This window comes from Protopterus annectens, chromosome 16.part0 (assembly GCF_019279795.1).
Source record: "Protopterus annectens isolate FY-2018-M chromosome 16.part0, PAN1.0, whole genome shotgun sequence".
In the NCBI taxonomy this organism is placed as follows: Eukaryota; Metazoa; Chordata; order Ceratodontiformes; family Protopteridae; genus Protopterus; species Protopterus annectens.
Window position 1 is genome coordinate 5,738,748 of NC_056750.1, and position 20,709 is coordinate 5,759,456.

The 20,709-nt window shown below is 44.3% G+C and overlaps 1 protein-coding gene across 1 annotated transcript in view; it reads left to right on the top strand.

Moving 5' to 3' along the window:
• Positions 1-20,709, top strand: part of CCDC180 (coiled-coil domain containing 180) — a 2,826,277-nt gene that overhangs the window by 713,638 nt on the left and 2,091,930 nt on the right. Inside the window, exon 10 of the mRNA XM_044058396.1 lies at positions 2,009-2,128. Coding sequence (XP_043914331.1) covers positions 2,009-2,128 — 120 coding nt within the window. The remainder of the gene's footprint in view (positions 1-2,008; positions 2,129-20,709) is intronic.

Here is a 20,709-nt window from a genome sequence, read left to right on the forward strand (position 1 = left end):
AAAGCCTTGGGCAGTATTTGAAAGCCTAAGGGTGACAGATGCAAGCCATTTCTAGTGAAGCAGCGTGGCTTGTCGAGCATGTCATCCCAGGCAGACAGACGCTGGATCCCCTTTGAATGACACCAGAAATTTAGCCAATTGTTTGATCTTTTGATTTTCCGTCTTCTGAGCTTTCAATCTTCTGAAGGGATTTTATATATATATATATATATATATATATATATATATATATATATATATATATATATATATGGATCCACTTTAAAATACAGAAATGCCATAATGTCGACTTGCTGAATATCAAGACAAAAACCACTAAACTTTATATTAATGAATGTTCTCATCACAGTAATTTTTCACCATGTAAGTAACTTGGCCAACAGTACATAAAAAAAAACAAGCCGAAGCAAATAAAACCCACCCACAGCTCCTGTTAACTAAATATACCAACTCCGACATCGCACTCAGTGGAAAAAAGGGCAAAGTTCCCCATGTCATGTTGGTCAGCTGCCTCCTTTGATGGTGAAAATTTACTATGATATGAACGTTCATTAATGCAAAGTTTTGTGGTTTTCATCTCGATGTTCTGCAAGTCAATGTTATGGCATTTTGATATTTTAAAGTAGACCCATACAAACCCATATACACACTTGACTGTATTCATATACATGCCCACGGTAATGTTTCCAGCAATAAATAAAATATGGTACTTTGGTATGACAGCCCATTGTGGTTAATGGTACACAACTGAGCAGTACCTGCTCCAGAAATAAACAGTAGGCTATGCTTCAAAGACAGCTTAGTTCTTCTGTGTAACACAGCATACTACCAGTGTCATGGATGAAGTACAGGTTTATAATAAAATGTAAATAGTGCCTGAGCTTTGCACAACTTCATTATCTCTGGAATTGTGTGTCCCATTTCTGGACATTACGAATTTCAGCTGTATACAGTTATCGACTAGTTGCCTTGTGGAAATGCATACCACACTTCAGTGTTGTCCACATACCCACACACCAACATGCACAAATGTACATACATATACACTCTCTCACACACACACACACACACACACACACACACACACACACACACACACACACACACACACACACACCTACATCTGGACATGCACACATGTAGCTATATGCATTTATCATGTAAGGATTATGTCTGCACTAACAAGCGAATGCATGGTCTGAGCAAAGGCTGCCATACTGTACATTCTAACTGACATCGTCTGTGTTTTTGCTGCACACTGACTCCACTAGTGACAAATCTGAGCTCACAGCAAGGCAGTCTGTTTTGTAGAATGCATGTCAAACACTGTATTCCTGGTGCTTTATCTCTGAACGTCATACAGACTGCTTCTCTTATGATCCCTTGGTGTTATGCCTGAGTATTGGGATACTCTGGTTCTTTATCACTGAAGGGTGCAAGGACTGCTTATGCAGGCACTTAGTCCAGACTAGCAGGGGACACACAGAGTACCATGCTGTGCACCTTTATCCTGTAAAGCATGCCACAGCCTTCAGTGTGCTGTGTGTATGAGCATTATACTGCGCTTCGTAAAGAATGACATACATCATCGTTTGTACTGCACTCGACAGATGCTGAGCGATCAATGCTTCAGTCTCTGTAGCCTATGAATACCAGTGCTTTTACCAAGATTTCATCTGCACTGTCTCTCCTAAATACTTTTTTTTACTTTTTTGGTTCTAAACTTGGTATATAAACTGCAGTTGGTGCACTGTTTGTTGAGTGGTTTGGAAATGTTACGCATGCTCTGTATTGAAGGAGATATTGACAAAATATGATTAGAAGGTGTTTAGATGTTTATAACAATATTTGATATTCTAATCAATGTAAAACAATTAACAGTTAGCATGGTTATAGAAAATAAAAGACATTATAGCCTGAGAAGTTTTGCAGTTTCTCATTCGTTACTGTTACTGTAATTATATTTAGAGTGTTTTGCTTGGAATTGATGTTATTGTTTATCTTTCAGAGAATTCATGAGCAAGGACTCAATACAGAAACCTGAAAACAGAAATAAAGACTTGGAGTTAATTATGAAAGAGCAGAAATCACTGAACAATAGAAGAATACAGCTTCTTATGTCAGCCAGGTATTAACTAATGGCATGGAAATGACACAGCATGCTTCACAAGATTCCAAAGTTTTGCATTTCACCATGATGTTCTACTGTACCAGTTAGGCTAAAAGAATGTTGTCGGTTTACAAGAGAATTTAGGACAACATATCATTCTCCATTTCTTTAGGGAGGGTCAGACTAATAGTAAATCATAACATTGCATTTGTCCATAAAAATGATAAGATTTGCAAAGCAGCTGACACGCGAGGCCATTTCCACCATTCTAGTAGCCGTCATTAGGCCTTGTCTGCATTTTCAAGGAGGGCCAGGCCAGTCATACTGGGGTGAATCTATGAATATGCATCAAGTTGTCCGGCTCCATTTTAAAGACAGACAGTGTGTCATACATCTTAATTTGGAGAGAGAGTTTGTTCTATTGATGGGTAGATGTTGCATGACAATTCTGTCAGTTCTCCTTGTCTGATTTATTTGTTGGAGAAGACTTAGATTTATGGCTCTAGCATTATCTGGGCTGTTTAATTTAATTTATTGAGGTATTAGAGATTTTGAGCAGCTGGATCCCTTATAGCCCTAAAAGCAAGGCACATATCACCCCTAAGTAAATGAAATTGAGTATAGGGATAAAGCCTGCATTCTTTCTTTGTAGATGAAATCTTTTAAGTCCATGATCTTTTTTAGTTACAAACTTATTGTGCTTTTCTATTTGCTTGAAATGCTTAATAAGGTACATTGCAAAGGGGGTGTTGTACTCAATGATGGGTCTAATCAGTGCGGGGTACAAGAATGTGAGGACGTCTTTTGATCTGGAAGAAATATATTTTGCTAAGAGATGTCCAAGATAAAAGGATTTCCTAACCCCTGTTACAACATGTTCGTCAAAATTGAGGGAGCTGTGCACCCATGCACCTAGGTCCCTCACAACCTTTTTATTTTGACGTGGTGTGTTATCTGTGCTATAAGCTAGAACTAGAGGACACTTACCAAGTACTACATTGTTACATGTTTTGGCAGTGAATTTGAACCCATTTTTACTACACCAGCTACTGACAAAGTATACACTTCTGTTGTAGTGCCTTTAGTTTGGAGGGGGACTTGTCATTGACACCCAGCTTAGCATCATCCACAGACTTTCTTAACCTGAGATCCTCATTTTATGAGTGGAAACCTGATCTTCCATGTCATCTATCCCAAACACAAGTTTCCATCAGCTGAGCTTAAATCACTAAGAAGACCAATGCTGGTTTTTTGCACCAGTGTTCTATCAAACCTTGGTTTGGGGCATTCCATATTACTGGTGGAATAATCTTGCCTGTGTTGTACTATGCGCTTGTCAGCAGTGGTTTTTTTTTTTTCAAATATTTTCAATCAAAATGCTAATTTTTGTTGAATGTTTGACCTTTTTTACTGCATATAATTTTGTATGTTCTTCATCAGATTACTCTTCCAGTAATTTGTACAGATGGGACGTATCCGGCCAAAAATACCATAGATTCAGCTGGTCCACAAAACTTCATGCACCTTCCTTGCACACTATAAGTCGCAGATGTGCCAGTATCAGGAGGACAAGCTAGATGCACAATGCAGAGGTAGAACGATTTTTGGCATGGGTATGCTACAGTGGATCATAATACTGCCCACATTCCAGCAGTATGATAATACTGCTTTGGAATCTGCCAGAAGGTATGAGTTACTATTACGGTAACCCACCCTTACAATGATGGGTTGTAAGCAGAAATATCCATTCACTGAGCTCCTCCGTGATCATTTCTGAAAAGTCACCCCTAGTAACAACAGTCTTCAACCTAGCATTTTGGACAGTTGGACTTCCCCTTTTTTTCTCCTGCCAACCTTGTTGACTTGGGTCTCTTGACTTGAGGCAGTGTAGCAATTATCTCATGTACACAGACAATCCTCTACTAATAATATAGTCTAGCACAGAGTCCGAGAGATGTATTTACACCAAGAATTTAGAATCCATGCTCTCTCTCACTCAAAACAGTAAGACGGAGAAAGTTGTCAACTCACCCACCACTGCATATTCACATAGTAACACTACTCATACACATAGTACACAACAAACACGTAAATCCACATACATGGAGGTTCTCTCAAAAAACTTACCAAAATGCCAGAGACCTCCAAAACACAAGTTTGCTACAGCTAACACAGTCTCCACAGCACCCATGACACATAGCAACACCAGTGTCTCTCCCACCAAGCATGTAAGACATAACACTCAAAAAACACTTGTTCTTGTCATTGGAGACTCAATAGTGAGACACACGGATTCTCACTCACCAAGTTGGACAAGGAGAAAGTCATGGTCATCTGCTGTCTGGTGCCAGGATTTGCCAAATCATGCATGCTGTCAGCAACAAGTACTGTTATGACTCTGTTCCTCACTGGACTATATGAAGAGAGACATGGTCAAGCTCTCTCAGTAAGTGTCCCAAGCAGGTATGTCCTTAGCCTTGAGCAGCATACTACCTTCACCTAGAATGATGCCACAGTATAAACAAAAAATGATTGATTTCAATAATTGACTTTGTTTTTGGTGTCATTCCAAGGGGATCCAGTTCCTGTCTGCCTGGGAAGCCATGGTCGACAACCTTGCTGCTTTGCCAGATAAGGTTTGCACCTGGCACCCCCAAAGCTTTTGGCTGTTCGTAAAGGTTCTTGCTTTCCCCATAGTGCCTTTTATAGGCTAGGTCTGGAAAACGACATTACCGATGTGAAATTAACCAAGCAGAACAAAAATAAGGGTTATGCTGCTAAATGCTAGGAGCTTAAACCAAAAACTGCACTCCCAGGAAACACTTCTATCACTAGAAGATGTAGATGTCTGTGCAGTCATAGAATCCTGATTTAAGGCCTCAGAGAGTACCCCGGCCCTGCAAAGCTACAATGCCTTCCACACTTTTAGACCGCAAATTGAATGTGTGAAAACCAAAGGAGGCGGTGTTTCAGTCTATATTAGAGACAAATTCACCTCACGTCTAGTTAGACAGGACAACTCCAGGTCCCGGTTATTGTGGGTAAGACCCTCATTCAAGTCCTAGCCAGTTATAGATCCCCCTCCATGGGTCATGACACCCATAAAGCCTACTTAACCAAACTGAAGACAATCCAAATTTTACTAAACATACTGGTTATGGGGGATTTCAATTATCCCACTATCAACTGGGAAACCTACTATAGCCCAAACTCGCTAGCACAAATGTTCCTTGAATTTGTGAATTCAAATGCCCTGGAGCAAATTGGCCATACCTCAACAAGAAGAACAAACAATGTTCTTCATCTCACATTGCTGCAGTCCTTACACTTGGGTAGTCCGCTGTCCTCGGTCGGCCCGAATATCAAAGTATAAGGCTGACGTCGGTCAAGGCACATTTGACTGACATCAGGACGTCAGGGTACAAATGCGCATGACCGACGTCATATCCTCAGTCTTTTTTGCCGCATGGTCCGATGCAGAAGCAGCGTTGCAAGTGCCGGTTGGCGTTCTGAAATTGTTCGATTTCGGAGTTTCAGACCGAGTCAAAGTTGGCTAAGTACCCCGTTGGGGAATATTTTAGTTTTTTCTTGCCTCAGTGGTTTACCGGATGTCAGAAAAAGTGAATAATTGTATTTCTTGTGGGAAACAGATACCGCATAGAGACTACCATACTTTGTGTATTCCTTGTTTAGGGCCTGAGCACGACGTTGTTGGGTGTCGCTCTTGTGCTAGATTCAATAAGCGCACTATTAAGAGAAGATTAGATTGTGCCAGGTTAGTCTTGAAGCGGTGCAATTATAAAATGCCGTCGGATGCTCCGGCGCCGCTTCTTCGAAGCGCAAGGACAAAGCAGTTAAACCTAGGCTAGAGGAACCGTCAGTACCGGACGCCGGTTCTTTAGAGGTGTCGGTGGAGCCGGTGGTTCCACCGGAGGTTTCTTTGGGATCCCAGGGAGAGTCTTTGTTATTGCAGGATGTGGCCTCTCAGGAGGCAGGCCAGGCTGATGGGGTTTCTCAGGTTACTGTACTCCCCTCCCTGCCTAGGGTGGTTAGGCCCTCTCCTTCTGTTTCCAAGGCTTCTCCCAGGGGCAGGCCAGGTTTGGCTTCAGTTGGTGTTACCCCTAGTTCTTCAGGAACTGTGCCCAAGAAGCATATGCTTAAAATGGCAGAAGATTTGATTACTTTGATTAGGGGTTCTATGCCCCCTCCTGATAAGAGACCTAGGGTGGAGCCTGAGCTAGGGAGTTTTGAGCAGGCTTCAGATGTTTCAGAGTCTTCGGCTGAAGACTTGCAGGAGTACTCTCCTTATTCTGATTCTGATGTGGATGTTTCTACTCTTTCTGCTTCTCCTCCTGAGGATTTTTCTTTTTCAGAAACTCTTCATTCCATGAGGGAGCATTTTAAGTGGGAAGGTCAGGACTTCTCTGATTCCAGGAAAAGGCTTAGGGAATTTTTGTTTTACCCCAGCATAGGCCTTTGGCTATACCTCCTGTTTTGGATGTAGTGGAGGATGTTTTTACAGAGGCTTCTCTTAATCCTGATTCTTTGCCTCCTGCTCCTGTTAAACCGGATAGGTATTACAGGGTGCCTGAAGCTCATAAGTATCTTTTTAAGAGTCCTAGGGCAGACCCAGAAACTGTTAGCCAGGGGCCTAAAGGTGTTAAGGCTTCTGTTGTAAAGAATCCGGTTCCTGCAGACAAAGAGGCCAGGGCCTTGGATAGATGGGGAAAGAAAGTTTATACTTCTTCCACTCTTGCTATGAGGGCTTTGAATTGCCAGTTTCACATGTTGAAATACCAAAACTATCTCCTTTCACAATTTAAGTCTAAGGCTGATGCTCTGGCAGAAGGTATTGATTGTAAAGAGTTGCAAGATTTAGTACATGTTTCTGAACAGGTGGGTAAGCATTCTTTGCAATGTGGTTTTGATGCTGTACAGGCCTCGTCTAGGGTGGCTGCCACTGGGTCAGTTCTTCGCAGGCACGCCTGGCTGAGGGATCAAAATTTATCTGACCATGTTAAAACAAGGATTTTAGATGCTCCTTTACAATCTGACGTGTTGTTTGGTTCTCCTGTTGAGGCAGTTTTAAAGAAAATGGAAGACAAGGCTAAGTCTATGCAGACTGTTAAAGATTTTTTGCAGGTCCAGCCTCCAAAGTTTAGTAGAAATTGGCCTACTAAGGGGTGGACGTATCCTTCTTATGATTCCCAGTCTAGGGGTAGATCTAGACATGGTAGGGGCAGAGCTCAGGGCTCTTTCAGGCCTAGAACAGGGAGTTCTCCTGCACAGTCTTCGGGTGAGGGCAGGGGTCAGTCCTTTCGTAAACAGACCCAATGACCTACCTTTTCAGCTGCCAGAGCCTTCTCGTCTGGCAGCACCTTTGGGAGGAAGGTTGGCACTTTTCAAAGAAAATTGGAGTTTAATTACCCAAGACAGATGGGTTTTGGATATTATACACCACGGTTACAGGTTTTATTTCCATACCTTGCCTCCTTTCAAAGGCATGCCAGACGTTCCTCCTCAACAAAGAATAGAGGCTCACAAGCAAGTTTCTCTGTTACTCCAAATAGGGGCCATACAGCCAGTACCTATGCCAGAAGTGGGCCTAGGATTTTATTCTCGCCTGTTCCTAGTACCAAAGAAGGGGAACACGTGGAGACCAATTTTGGATTTATCTATCCTCAACACTTATCTGGACATTCCCAAGTTCAAAATGTTGACGTTACAGCAGCTTTTACTTCTGCTGGGCAAAGATCATTGGATGGTAACTTTGGATCTCAAGGAGGCTTACCTTCATGTTCCTATAAGACTAAGTTGCAGGAAGTATCTGCGTTTTCGAGCTGGGACTTCTCACTATCAGTTCTCTGCATTGCCCTTTGGCTTATCTACTGCCCAGAGTGTTCACGAAAGTTCTGGCTCCAGTGATAGCTTTCTTCAGGCTAAAAGGAATACAGATCTATCCTTATTTGGACGACTGCCTGATTCTGGCTCAAGGAAGGGAAGAGCTTCTTCATCATTTGGAATATGTGATAGCAGTGCTAAGATGCCTGGGGTATTCTGTGAACGAAATAAAGTCCAGTCTAGTACCCTCTCAGGACATGTGCTTTCTGGGTGTGAGACTGAATACAGCATCCCAGATGGCCTTTTAACCCCGGACAAACAAAAGAGTCTTTCCCTTTACTTCCATCAACTATCTCATCTGTCCGGGCTGACTGCAAGGACAGTCCTTCAAGCCTTAGGGTTCATGGCATCTTGTATTCTGGTGCTTCCCAATGCCAAACTGCATATGAGGAAGCTGCAATGGTATCTCAAAAATGTATGGACACAGCACTGCCAGGATCTGGACACTGTCATTCAAATAATACCTTGCATTCAAAAGGAATTTTTGTGGTGGGCTCAGGAATGTCACCTAAACAAGGGACTCTCTGTGACCCGGCCAGTGGCGAGTCAGATTTTAACGACAGATGCCTCAGACAAAGCTTGGAGAGCTCATCTAAATGGAAAGTGGATACAAGACAAGTGGCCTGCCAGACTACAACATCTACATATCAACCTGAAGGAGATGTTAGCAGTCCAGTTTGCATTAATAGCTTTCAAGGATTTACTTCTTCCAGGGCAGGTGTTGATTCTAACAGACAACACAACTGTCATGTGGTACATCAACAAGCAAGGGGGAACGCATTCTTATCCTCTATGCAGGCAAGCAATGATTTTGTGGGAGACTGCTCTCAGTTTACAGCTCAATCTTCAGGCAAGGTTTCTGCCAGGAGCACAGAACTCCTTAGCAGATGTGTTGAGCAGACGAATTATGGATCCCCACGAGTGGAAATTGGATCCTCATGTATTTCAGAAATTGACAGTGTCATGGGGAACTCCAGACATAGATCTGTTCGCTTCTCCACTAAACCATCAGCTGCCAAAGTTTTGCACAAAAGGTTTCATCCCACAGCTTGGAGAGTGGATGCTCTTTCTTTCAATTGGAGCAATCTTCATGTGTATGCCTTTCCACCTCTGCCTCTCCTCCCAAAGGTACTTCTAAAGGTCAGACAGGACAGGCCAAGGATGATTTTAATAGCTCCAGATTGGCCTCGACAGCACTGGTACCCATTACTGAGAAGTCTGGTACGGAAGCCTCCATGGCCTTTGCCTTCGATTCCACACCTGTTGTCACAGGAGGACAGCCATTTGCTCAATGTCAAGCTTCACTCTCTGCACCTAACAGCCTGGCATATTCTGTTTTCAACCATAGTGGGCCTCCACTTCCTCAGCAAGTTTTGAATGTCATTTTGGAAGCTAGAAGGCCTAGTACAAGGAAAGTGTACGCAGATAAATGGAAGAGATTTTTATTTAGGAGTGCAGCAAAAGATTTTGATGTTTCTGAGCCTAATTTGAGTGTGGCTCTTCAATATCTTACTGAGTTACTGGACAAAGGTTTGTCTTTCTCTTCTATTAAGGTTCATGCTGCAGCAATTTCGGCTCACTATGATTGTGACCCACCATTGTTTTCTCATCCTTTGTTCAAGCAATTTCTTAGAGGGCAAAGAATATCAGACCAACACGAAGAGCTCCTACTCCTGCTTGGGATTTCAATTTTGTGTTGGAGAAACTCACTCTACAACCTTTTGAGCCTGCAGCTACTTCTGAGTTGAAATATTTATCATGGAAGACTGCTTTTTTGTTGGCCATTACCTCTGCAAGAAGGGTTTCTGAATTGCAGGCCCTTATGGCGGTTGAGCCTTTCTTGATTTTCCATAAGGATAGGGTATCTTTACGTACTAATCCTTCCTTTATGCCTAAAGTGGTTTCTAGTGTGGCTTTAAACCAAACTATTCATTTGCCTACTTTTTATGCAAATCCCCAAAATAAAGGGGAAAAGATTTTGCACACTTTAGATGTACACAGGCAGTTGCGATATTATTTGGACAGAACTAAAGGGTTCAGGCAGTCTCAGCAGTTATTTGTTTCTTTTGCTTTGAGTTCTCAGGGCAAGCCTGTGTCAAAACAAACTATTTCTAAGTGGATTGGGTTTTGCATTGCTTTCTGTTATTCCCATCATGGCAAGGAGATTCCAGCTGGGATTAGGCCTCATTCCACTAGAGCTACTGCCACTTCAACAGCTTTTTTGAGGGGGGTGGCAACCAAGGATATTTTGGAGGCAGCTACTTGGAGTTCAGTGCATACTTTCTCTAGGCATTATCACCTGCCACTTTACTCTAAATCCAGGGCTGGTTTTGCCACTGCTGTTTTGCAGGGCATTTTGGCAGCTCCTGCTTCCTTATAGTTTGGCCATCCTCCCATACCTCTGCTTTGGGATTCTACCCAAGTGTAAGGACTGCAGCAATGTGAGATGAAGAACATAGTACAGTTTTGTACCTACCATAAATGTAGATGTTCGAAGATCCACATTGCTGCAGTCCAATTTACCCTCCCTCCTTCCCCTCTGTAGTTAGAGGTGGTTGTGTGGGTTGAGTTGTAAATATTGTGCATATAGTGTATATTTTGTACATATAATTAGGGCAAGGGTGCTTGGTTGTTTGCTGTCTTTTGGTTTTGACCTTTATTTTTAGGGTCTTCTGACATCTGGGGCAAGAAAAGACTGAGGATATGACGTCGGTCATGCGCATTTGTACCCTGACGTCCTGATGTCAGTCAAATGCACCTTGACCGACGTCAGCCTTATACTTTGATATTCGGGCCGACCGAGGACAGCGGACTACCCAAGTGTAAGGACTGCAGCAATGTGGATCTTCGAACATCTACATTTATGGTAGGTACAAAACTGTACTTTCTAGATCACCAATGGGTGTATATTAAAAGACCGAACGTTCAAAACCTTGAATATAACTGCGACACGTAAACGCTGAACAACTGAAACAGCGAAACATGTAAACATCAAAATACGGAACGTTGAACGTATTTCCTTGGCCAGCAGGTTGATCATGGGGAAGAGGAAATACATCCTTTTCCCCATTGTAGTGCGATCTCGGAGTTGGTATATATAAGTGGGGGGGTGTGGGGATGCAGGGGGGCTTGCCCCCCTGCAAAAGTGTGTTTATTGAGGTTTATTTAAGTAGGTTTTACTTACCTATATGGCGTTGTTGTTTTCAGAAATGTGTTTGGCATTCCGTATTTCGATGTTTACATGTTTCGCTGTTTCAGCTGTTCAGCATTTATGTGTTGCGGTTGTCGTATTTGCGATTTTGAACGTTCGGTCTTTTAAATATAGACCCATCACCAACATGTCAAACAGGTGCACTGTTGCAACTGTTGGACATTCATTGGTTACAACTGACCACAAATCAGTCACTTTCAAAGTGACACTAACACCAGAACTCACAAAGGGTGAAATCAGACTAAAAAACTTCACCAAGGCAAACTGTACCCTCTTAGGTGAAGGTATAAATGCATTCCAAGCCCCAGCCCAAGTTGAAAGTGGTAACTATGATGAAGATTACACTAAAACCCTGTACAATCACTTGCATAAGTTTATAAAATCAGCTGTACCAGATAGAATCAAAGCCAGAGATCCAAGTAAAATCAGGCTGCCATGGTGGACTTCCAGGATCAACAATCTCTACAATAAATGCAGCAAGTTGCTGTCAAAGAAAAGAAAGACAAGGACCCAACAATGGAAAAGTACTCTCTTCAGCCTTAACAGGCAAATAAGACAACTTCTCAAATCCTCCAAGAGCTCCTTTGAGAGAAACCTAGCAAGTACTGCCAAGGATAAGCATAAGGCCTTTTACAGCTATTTATGTAACCTAAAGGGTAGGACCCAAGCATATTCAGAACTGGTGGCCAGTGGTACCACACACACTGACCCCACAGAGATAGCAAACCTGCTAGCGGATAGTTTTGGTGAAAATTTCACTCCCTTATCCCCTCCTAACTTACAGCAAACCCTCCTTCAACCCCCCTCCCCACCTTACATATCTGAAGAGCAGGTCCTCAAAGCCCTATCCAAGGCAAAGAACATGGCCTCTATGGGACCAGATGACATCCCAGGCTGTCTTCTAAACAGGCTAAAACATGAACTAGCATCACCATTAAGTACCCTTTGCAAATATAGCCTAACCACAGGCTTTGTTCCTGAGGAATGGAGAACAGCTGCAGTTATTCCTCACCACAAAGGTGGCCTAGCAACAGACCCAGGGAATTACAAACCCATAAGGCTGACCAGCCTCATCTGTAACACCATGGAACGCATCATTATGGACCTCATAAATAAAGACATAGGTGACCTCCAAACCATGGATCCTACCCAATTCGGCTTTGTGAAGGGAAGATCCTGCCTGTTAAATCTGGTGGATTTCTTTGAAAGTGTGACCAAGGCCATTGATGAGGGCAGATCTGTGCACACAGCATGCCTTGACTTGGCAAAGGCTTTTGGCACAATCCCACATTTAGGCATTACCGATAAACTTAGCAAACTGAATGTAAACCCCTTCATTATAAAATAGGTTGCCAACTTGTTCACAAACTAGACACACAGTATCAAAGTGGGTGGCTCCACATCAACCAGCAGACCTGTTACTAGTGGGGTGCCACAGGGGTCAGTGCTGGGCCCCCTACTGTTTGGCATATACTTCTCAGAAGTTCAGGTCAAAACTAAAGTGTTGTGGCTGACCTAGTTTACAAATGACTGCAAACTAGGTGCAATCACTGAATCCCCAAATGATGTCAGTATTCTACAGGATTGTCTCAGAAAGATCAAGTGGTGCATTAGTCATGGCATAAAACTGAATGCAGAGAAATACATCATCATTCCTTTTGGCACAAACAATGTCCCTTCGCACTATCAAATCAATAACAATACTCTAAGTACTCATGAAGTGCTAAGGGACCTGGGATCACAGGTTGACTGTGACTTTAACTTCAACCACCATGTGTCTACCATTGTAAGAAAAGCTTTCTATGTAGCTCACTTGATTAGTAAAGGCATTACCACAAGTGTAAAAGAAGTTATAACCCCCCCCCCCGTACTCAACACTTATTTGTCCCATAATTGAGTATAAAACCCCATTCAGTATGTACCATACTAAGCATTTACAGCAATTAGAGAGACCTCAGAGGTTTATAACAAAGACCAAGGGCCTCCAGCATGTGCCTTACATGGACAGAATAAAATCCCTATCACTTAATTCTGTATCTTATAGACTTCTTAGGGGAGACTTATGCCTGGCCTACAGAGCAACCAAGATCCAAACCTAATGAACTTACTGCATGTCTGTAAATCAAATGGGTCTAGGGTTACCTGTTACAGGGACTTAAATATGACCTGTGACTTAAATAGGACATACTGGGGGGACAGATTTATCTCCCAGCGACTGCTATGTCTTTGGAACATGCTACCAATTTATGCGAAACAGAGCACCTCTATGACATTGTTCAAGAAGAACCTGGATGACTGGATGGGGTACCGTAAATTCTTACTGGGGATAGTGCCCACAACCCTCCTGGACATGAGCAGTCACCACTAAATGCAATCTTGGGTATTGATTAGTACCTCTTTGGTATTACATTGGGTTAAAACAGTTAGGCTTGAAATTACCTCCTGGTCGATAGCCTAGTAATCTCATATGATCTTATGATCACAGCGTGCAGTGTAGGATGCAGAGTGCTTTTGTAGTTTGTTATCTTAGCTCTAATTTTCACCCTACCTCTGTTGTTTGAACACTTCTCTCAAATGCTGTTTTACTGAGTTATTGTAAGGTTCATAATCAACCCTGCTGTAAAACCTGCCATTACTGTGAAATACTCCATGAGTGCAGTTGCATAGGGAATGCATTATGCTATCATGCTCTGCTTCCTGCTATTGGATTTAAACAACCTGTCAAGCACCATGCCTGTGTATTATTTCGGACCCTGTCATTACTCTCAGTGCTCAGAATGAATGTTGTTCTCATGGTACACCCTAGTGCTTTGCAGTAACAAATACTGCACAGTGTAGCCCTGCTGTGTGCCATCTATTTCAGTGCATGCAGTACACTCAGCTTCAGCATACCTCCCAACTGTACTGAATTACTCATTTTTTACCGAGTTTTGGGGTCCATATAATGAGGTGCCATAATTCCTGAGTGGCATTCCTTAATTTCCGAATTTTCTGGCTGTTTTTTTTTAATTTTTTTCTGGCTTTTGGAGCTGACATCATCACATGCGTGATGAAGTCAGCTCTGTGAAATGGCCTGCCAGCCTGTCAGAATGCTCAAATAACATGCATGCATTCATTTCCAGCCAGCCGCAAGGGAAAACAACATGTGTGCATTCATTTCCAGCCAGCTTCAAGGGAGTGGAACTCCAGAACTAACTCCTTAGCTACTGTTTCAGAGAACAGAACAAGTGACTGCTGCAAAGTTAAGCCAAGCCAAGGGAAGGAACGGAACAAATGTGCATTCATTTCTGGAACTCCTTAGCTGTCCATTGAACTCCTGCAAGGTGGGTAAGCTACTGTTTCATTTCAGAGAATGAATGGAACTCCTGCAAGGCTGTTTTCATTAGCTAATGTTTCCCTGCAAGGCTAGAAGTGTGTGTGTGTGTGTGTGTGTGTGTGTGTGTGTGTGTGTGTGTCTGTTACTGTTTCGAGAAGTGTGTATTGTTTTCATTAGTTTCCCTGCAAGGCTAGAAGTGTAAGCCAATTTCTGGAACTCCTTATCTGGCCATTGAACTCCTGCAAGTTGGGTAAGCTACTGTTTCATTTATGAGAACGAATGGAACTCCTACAAGGCTGTTTTCATTTCATTAGCTAATGTTTCCCTGCAAGGCTAGAAGTGTGTGTGTGTGTGTGTGTGTGTGTGTGTGTGTGTGTGTGTGTGTGTGTGTGTGTGTGTGTGTGTGTGTGTGTGTGTGTGTGTGTGTGTGTGTGTGTGTGTGTGTGTGTGTGTGTGTGTGTGTGTGTGTGTGTGCGTGCGTGTGCATGTGTGCGCGTGTGCATGTGTGTGTGTGTGTGTAAAATGCTGCAGGTGAATATACCTGGTGGCTAGAGGTACTCAGGCTCAAGCCCTGTACCTTGGGTATAGGTAGCAAGAGCATAAAGTTCCTACCCACCACCACTTTCACATTTATGCCTCACATATTTCTTCCCTTCCTCATAAAATCTGTGGTTTTCTGGATATTTCTGGCAAATCAGGGAAGGATTGAATTTACTAAATAATGACAGGCATTTGAATTTCAGACTGCATATTCTTCAGAAAATAAATGGTAACACAAAACCTTTTATTCTAGCAATTTTCTAAGTTTGTAAGATCGGTATTTGTAATCTGTCCCTGTTTTTGGGGCTGTATTCCCCCATTATTGGCTTTGTCCAGTTTTTTTGTGCTAAGAGGTTGAGAGCTATGGTGAGAAGTGAGAACTGATTTCTGTATTAAGAGGTTGGGAGCTCTGGTTTGTCATTATTGGTTCATGCATTTTGTTTCATTGCCTACTGGAAAAATGTTCAAACAATAAATTTAAAGTGCGCTCTAAGTCTAACAAATATGCTGTATTATACAAGGAATATAATTTTATAAACCCAGGAAGGTGTATCAAAGAACACATGTATGTTTTTTGTTTTGTGTGCAAGGGGCCAATGATTTGAAAACAGCCTAAAGGTAATCTTTATCTACCACTGTCCACCAGATGCATTTTCATTGGATGTCATGTGGGTTTCAATGCTGTTTCAATGAATGTGAGTTTCAAGGGCAGAGAAGTTTTAATGCCAAGTCTGTTTTCATTGTGAGACAGTATTGCTTTGTTTAGCAGATGTCTATTAGTGTTTGTGCATTGTGCTATAAAATGTAAATATAAACTCTAAATGATCATTGTAGAAGTAAAGCAGTATGTGCATTAGTGTTTATGGTAAATAGGGTGAAATAGCCAGGTAATGGGACAGTGGAATGGCTGCAGGGGGACTCTGGTGCCATATTTTGGTTGTCTGTTCTTCAGTTTGCATTGGAAAGCTGGTATCCCACAATTCCACTGGAGTGGGTGGGGTTACATAATTATGTATGCAAATTTTATGTTAGCATACATATTTGCCTAATTGTCATGGGCCTTGTCCAGATTTTTGATGTTTCCAGGCTAAGAGGTATGAGCATCACCTAACAGGCTTGTGATATCCCTGAATCATTTGTCTTTCTACTCATTGCACACTCTTCACTATTCTGTGTCATTCTTTGCACAACAGTTTGCATGTAGTATAGACAGGCATTCTGAATTTGACCCTTTAATCAATCATTTCTTGATAATTGTGGTATCATATGCACTTGTCATTTCTCTAGATAATTAAAAATCTCATGTTAAGTTGTCAATCTTGCCTTCATTCTTGCTGGATGGGTTCGGAGCCGAACCTCGGCTCCAACTCGGCCTATACTAAAGCTCGAGAGCTAATTTTACTGGCTCGAGGCAACCCTATATCCCATTATGCTAGGCGGTAACTACCCAGATCTCGTTTGCCGCTTTCGCTAGCGAGGTGCTCTTTTTACCGGCTCACAGGTTAGTGAATAATTTTCAGAAAAATCTTAGTTTTCTACTTAGTTTTCCCCTAGTATAGTAATATACTTTTTCTAAATAGGCTAGTTTTTTGGTTATTTTAAATTTTTAGTTCCTATTTTTATCCCTTATCCCAGTCATACTCCCCACCCTAGGTTAGGCCTTAGGCCCTTCTGTTTTATTCTTAGTTCCCTCACAGGGATTCTTAGCTGTGTGAGTGTACCTTTAGTATCCCTGTATCCCTGTCTGTTTGAGTGTGTGTGTGTGTTTTCTATCTTTACAATTGTTGTTTTCCTTTCGACAGCAATATGTCGAAGGAGACAAAGGTCTCAGGCTTCAAGAAGTGTGACTCGTGCTGTCAGAAGATGTCTCTGACAGACGGTCACACTTCTTGTGTTTATTGCCTGGGACCCCTGAACCTGCAGGACTCTTGCTTGGTGTGCCATGCATTCAGCCCAAGAGTCCTGCAGGAGTGCAGGAATAAGTTGATCCTGAGGGGCTTATTAAAGCCCGAAGGTTCCCCGGCTAAGTCCGTGCCAGAGAAGCCTTCGAAACCACCTAAACCGTTGGCTCCGAGCTCTAAGCCTTCGGATGGTGGCTCACCTTCTGCGACACTATTGGCTCCGGCCAGAGCCGATACCTCCGTATCGCAGCTGCCTGCATCGGCTCCGGCCGGAGCCAATGCCTCTAAGACTCTATCTTCAGAGTCAGCTCCTGCTGGAGCCGACGTGTCTACGGCTCCATCAGCTCCATCATCCTTGATGCCCTCCACACGCAAGAGGTCCAGATCTCCATCTCTGGAATCTATCCAATCAGCTCTGAGGTCACCTTTACTCTCGGAGCGGAGCCATCGGAGCCATTCCTCTCGGTCTTCCAGGCTTTCCGACCATGACCTTGAGAGGGTGGTAAGCAGACTATTAAAGTCTCAGGCACTGGGCCAAATGCTTCACAGCCCGTCTCATCAGACAGCAGCTACGTCCATACAACATACTATTCCTCCTTCGACTCTGCCCCAGTGTTTGGAGCCGGAGCTCTTCGGAGCCATGACCGTTGTGACGTCAGAGTCGATACCTCCGCCTTCGGCTCCGTCGTCTGCTCCGATCTTGTCCATGGTGCCATCCTTGGAGGGATCCGGGCGCTTGGACTCTCTCGCCGGCTCCGAGGGGGCGAGTGGCATCGGACCCTTGTCCGACCCCTTCTCCCTCTCGGAGAGTCAGCGTTGGTGAGTTCGGCCCCGACATCGGCTTCGGAGCCGTCCCTGTCGGTGCCGGCTGGGGTTCCCAGCTCTTCGGAGTGGGAGCTCTCTAGCCTGCCTGATAGGGGCGCCTTCGAGGTCATGAGGAGCGTACTGGCCCCAGTGCCTGCTCTACGTTCAGCTCCATCAGCTCCTCCCACTGTAGTGCCTGCTGAGGTCTCTTCCCACTCTCTCGCCCCCGGCCACAGAGATCCAACGCCTCAGGTTTCCCCATTGGGAATATCCTCCTCTTCCGAGGTTTCTCCTGAGCTCTCAGGTGAACCCCCGCGTAAGAGGACATGTAAGAGAAAGCATGTGGACTCCACTGAGTCCGTCACATCTGACACCGACTTGGATGTGTCGGAAGGATCCCCAAGGTCCCCCTCTGAGGATGTCTCCTTCTCTGACATCCTTGAAATCCTTAAACAGAGGGGGAACTGGTCTTCCCTTAATCCTTCCGAGGATGAGTTGGTTTACCTGGAGGCTTTTGGTTCTCGACCCTCCACCTCCTGGGTGTCTCTGCTCTTCGACCCCCTTATGGAAGTGATGGCACGGAAGGCGTGGACGGACCCTGATTTGATGGAACCCACCCCACAGAGGCCTTACAAATTTATAACAGTCCCTTCTGATAAGCAATTTTTATCTAAAGGTGTCCCAATTGATGCCATGGTGGTGACGGCAGCCACCAAGAAGGAACTGGCTGATCCTTCAGTGCCTATCCATCCACCTAATAAGGAATCCAGGACAATGGATAGGTACGGCAAGCGGATGTTCTCATCAGCGACCTTTGCCATGAACTCCATTGTCAACTCCTCCATGCGGCTTATTTCGTATGCAGCCGGTATGGCGGGTAGGGCTGCAGGCACAGGTGTGGCTTTGAGGCGTCACGCCTGGATGTGGCTTTGCAACTTCGCAGACCCCTTCAAGGCGTCTTTCACTAACTCCCCCTTTGATGGTTCAGCGTTGTTTGGACCTCAAATGAAAGATGCTTTGACCAGATGTGAACAACAAGATGGCAAGACTCTTTCTGCCATAGGAGTCCATTTTTCAACCCCATCTAGACCATATCCTAAGGGTCAAAAGGGTGGAAAAGTGTGGTTCCGCAAATCACAAGGAGTCACACCTGACGCATGAGGTCAGTTTACCCCTAGAGGCAGAGGGGGGAACAACAACAACAGACGCCGTCCAAGAGGCAGAGGGGGTCCACAGAATCAGGGTAGCAGAGAAACCCTCTCTGACAAACCCTTCCAGCATCCCTAAGGCGCTGCCCAACTGTCCACCTTTGGAGGCAGTCGGGGGAAGATTATCGCTGTACCCACAAGCCTGGCTCTCCCTCACTCAAGACAAATGAGTGCAGTCAATCATATCTGAGGGTTACAAAATCCCCTTTATCCAAACCCCAACGATTCAAATGGGGTCTCTTCCAGACGTTCCACCCAGTCTAAAGGAACAAGCAGCACTAGAAATATCAAAGCTGCTAAAAAAGAGAGCCATCCAGCCAGTCCCAGCAGACCAACTAGGATCCGGAGTCTACTCAAAGATGTCCTTCAAGAATGCAACTGCAGTCCTTACATATGGGTTGTCCTGCCTCAGGCAGCCCTCGGTCGGCCGGATTCCAAAGTCTGGGTCCGGCGTCGGCTGATGTCGCCTCCTCCCCGACGTCAGAGCAGCTGGGGTTTAAAAGCATCAGCCGACGCCATCTTCCTCAGTCTTTCTTGCCGCGCGGTGCCCAAAGCAGAAGCAGTTCGCAAGTGCCGGTCGGTCAGCTCCTGTGTTTTATGTATCCGAAGTCATCAAAAAGCTAAGTACCCCGTTGGGGAACCTTTTCTTGCCTCAGCCGATGTCAGAAAAAACTGAAAAAGTTAATAACTGTTTGTCTTGTGGTAAACAAATACCTCATAAGGACTTCCATTCTTACTGCCTCCCCTGCCTTGGCCCAGACCATGACGTCTCAGCCTGTGCCGCCTGTGCTTGCTTCAATAAGCGCACACTCAGGCGCCGGGCAGAGTTTGCTGAAGATTTTTTTGGCGATAAATATTCTTATAACATGCCATCGGAACAACCGACATCACATATTTCCAAAAAATGGAAAGACCGGGACCGACATTCTCGGCCCGCGACTTCCACCGACACCACGCCAAAAACTACCGCGAGTGCAACGGTTTCTTCTGAGGCGGTTGTTTCACCGTTCTGGACTGACGACACCGCTTTACCGATCACTCCGGCCCCGGAGCCTGCGCCGGTGCCGGTTGTTGATTTTCCTCCAGAAACTGAAGCTCAGGATTTGCCTGAGACCATACCCGTGGACAAGGTGACTCCAGCACGTGGGGCAGCTAGGCCCCCTATGTCTATGTCTATCAAGGCCTACACACGTGCTAAGGCTGCCAGCCAGGCTAAGTCTCACCCTCCTAAAGCCTTGCCTCAGCCCACTGCTGATAAACAAATTATGACTTTAGCTGCAGATTTAATTTCCTTAATCAGAGGCTCCTAGGCCCATCCTGACAGAGGTTCTCAGCCACCTTCTGACAAAAGGCCCAGGGTTGAACGTACAGACACCCTTTCTTCAGATGAAGCCTCTAGTGACTCTGATCACTCAGATACCCAGGAAGAGTCCTTCCAGGTCTACGAGGATTCTGATGCGGAGGAATCTATTCCTTCTGCCTCTCCTCCTGAGGATATTTCTTTTGGGGAAATTCTCCACTCCATGAGAGAGCATTTTCAGTGGCAAGGTCAGGAATTCTCCGACTCCAGGAAGAGGCTTTGTACCTTCCTTAAGCTTCCCCAACACAGGCCTTTAGCTATCCCTCCAGTGTTAGATGTACTGGATGATGTGTACATAGATTCAAGTGCTTCTCCTGATTCTCTCCCCCCTGCTCCTGTCAAGCCGGACAGATACTAC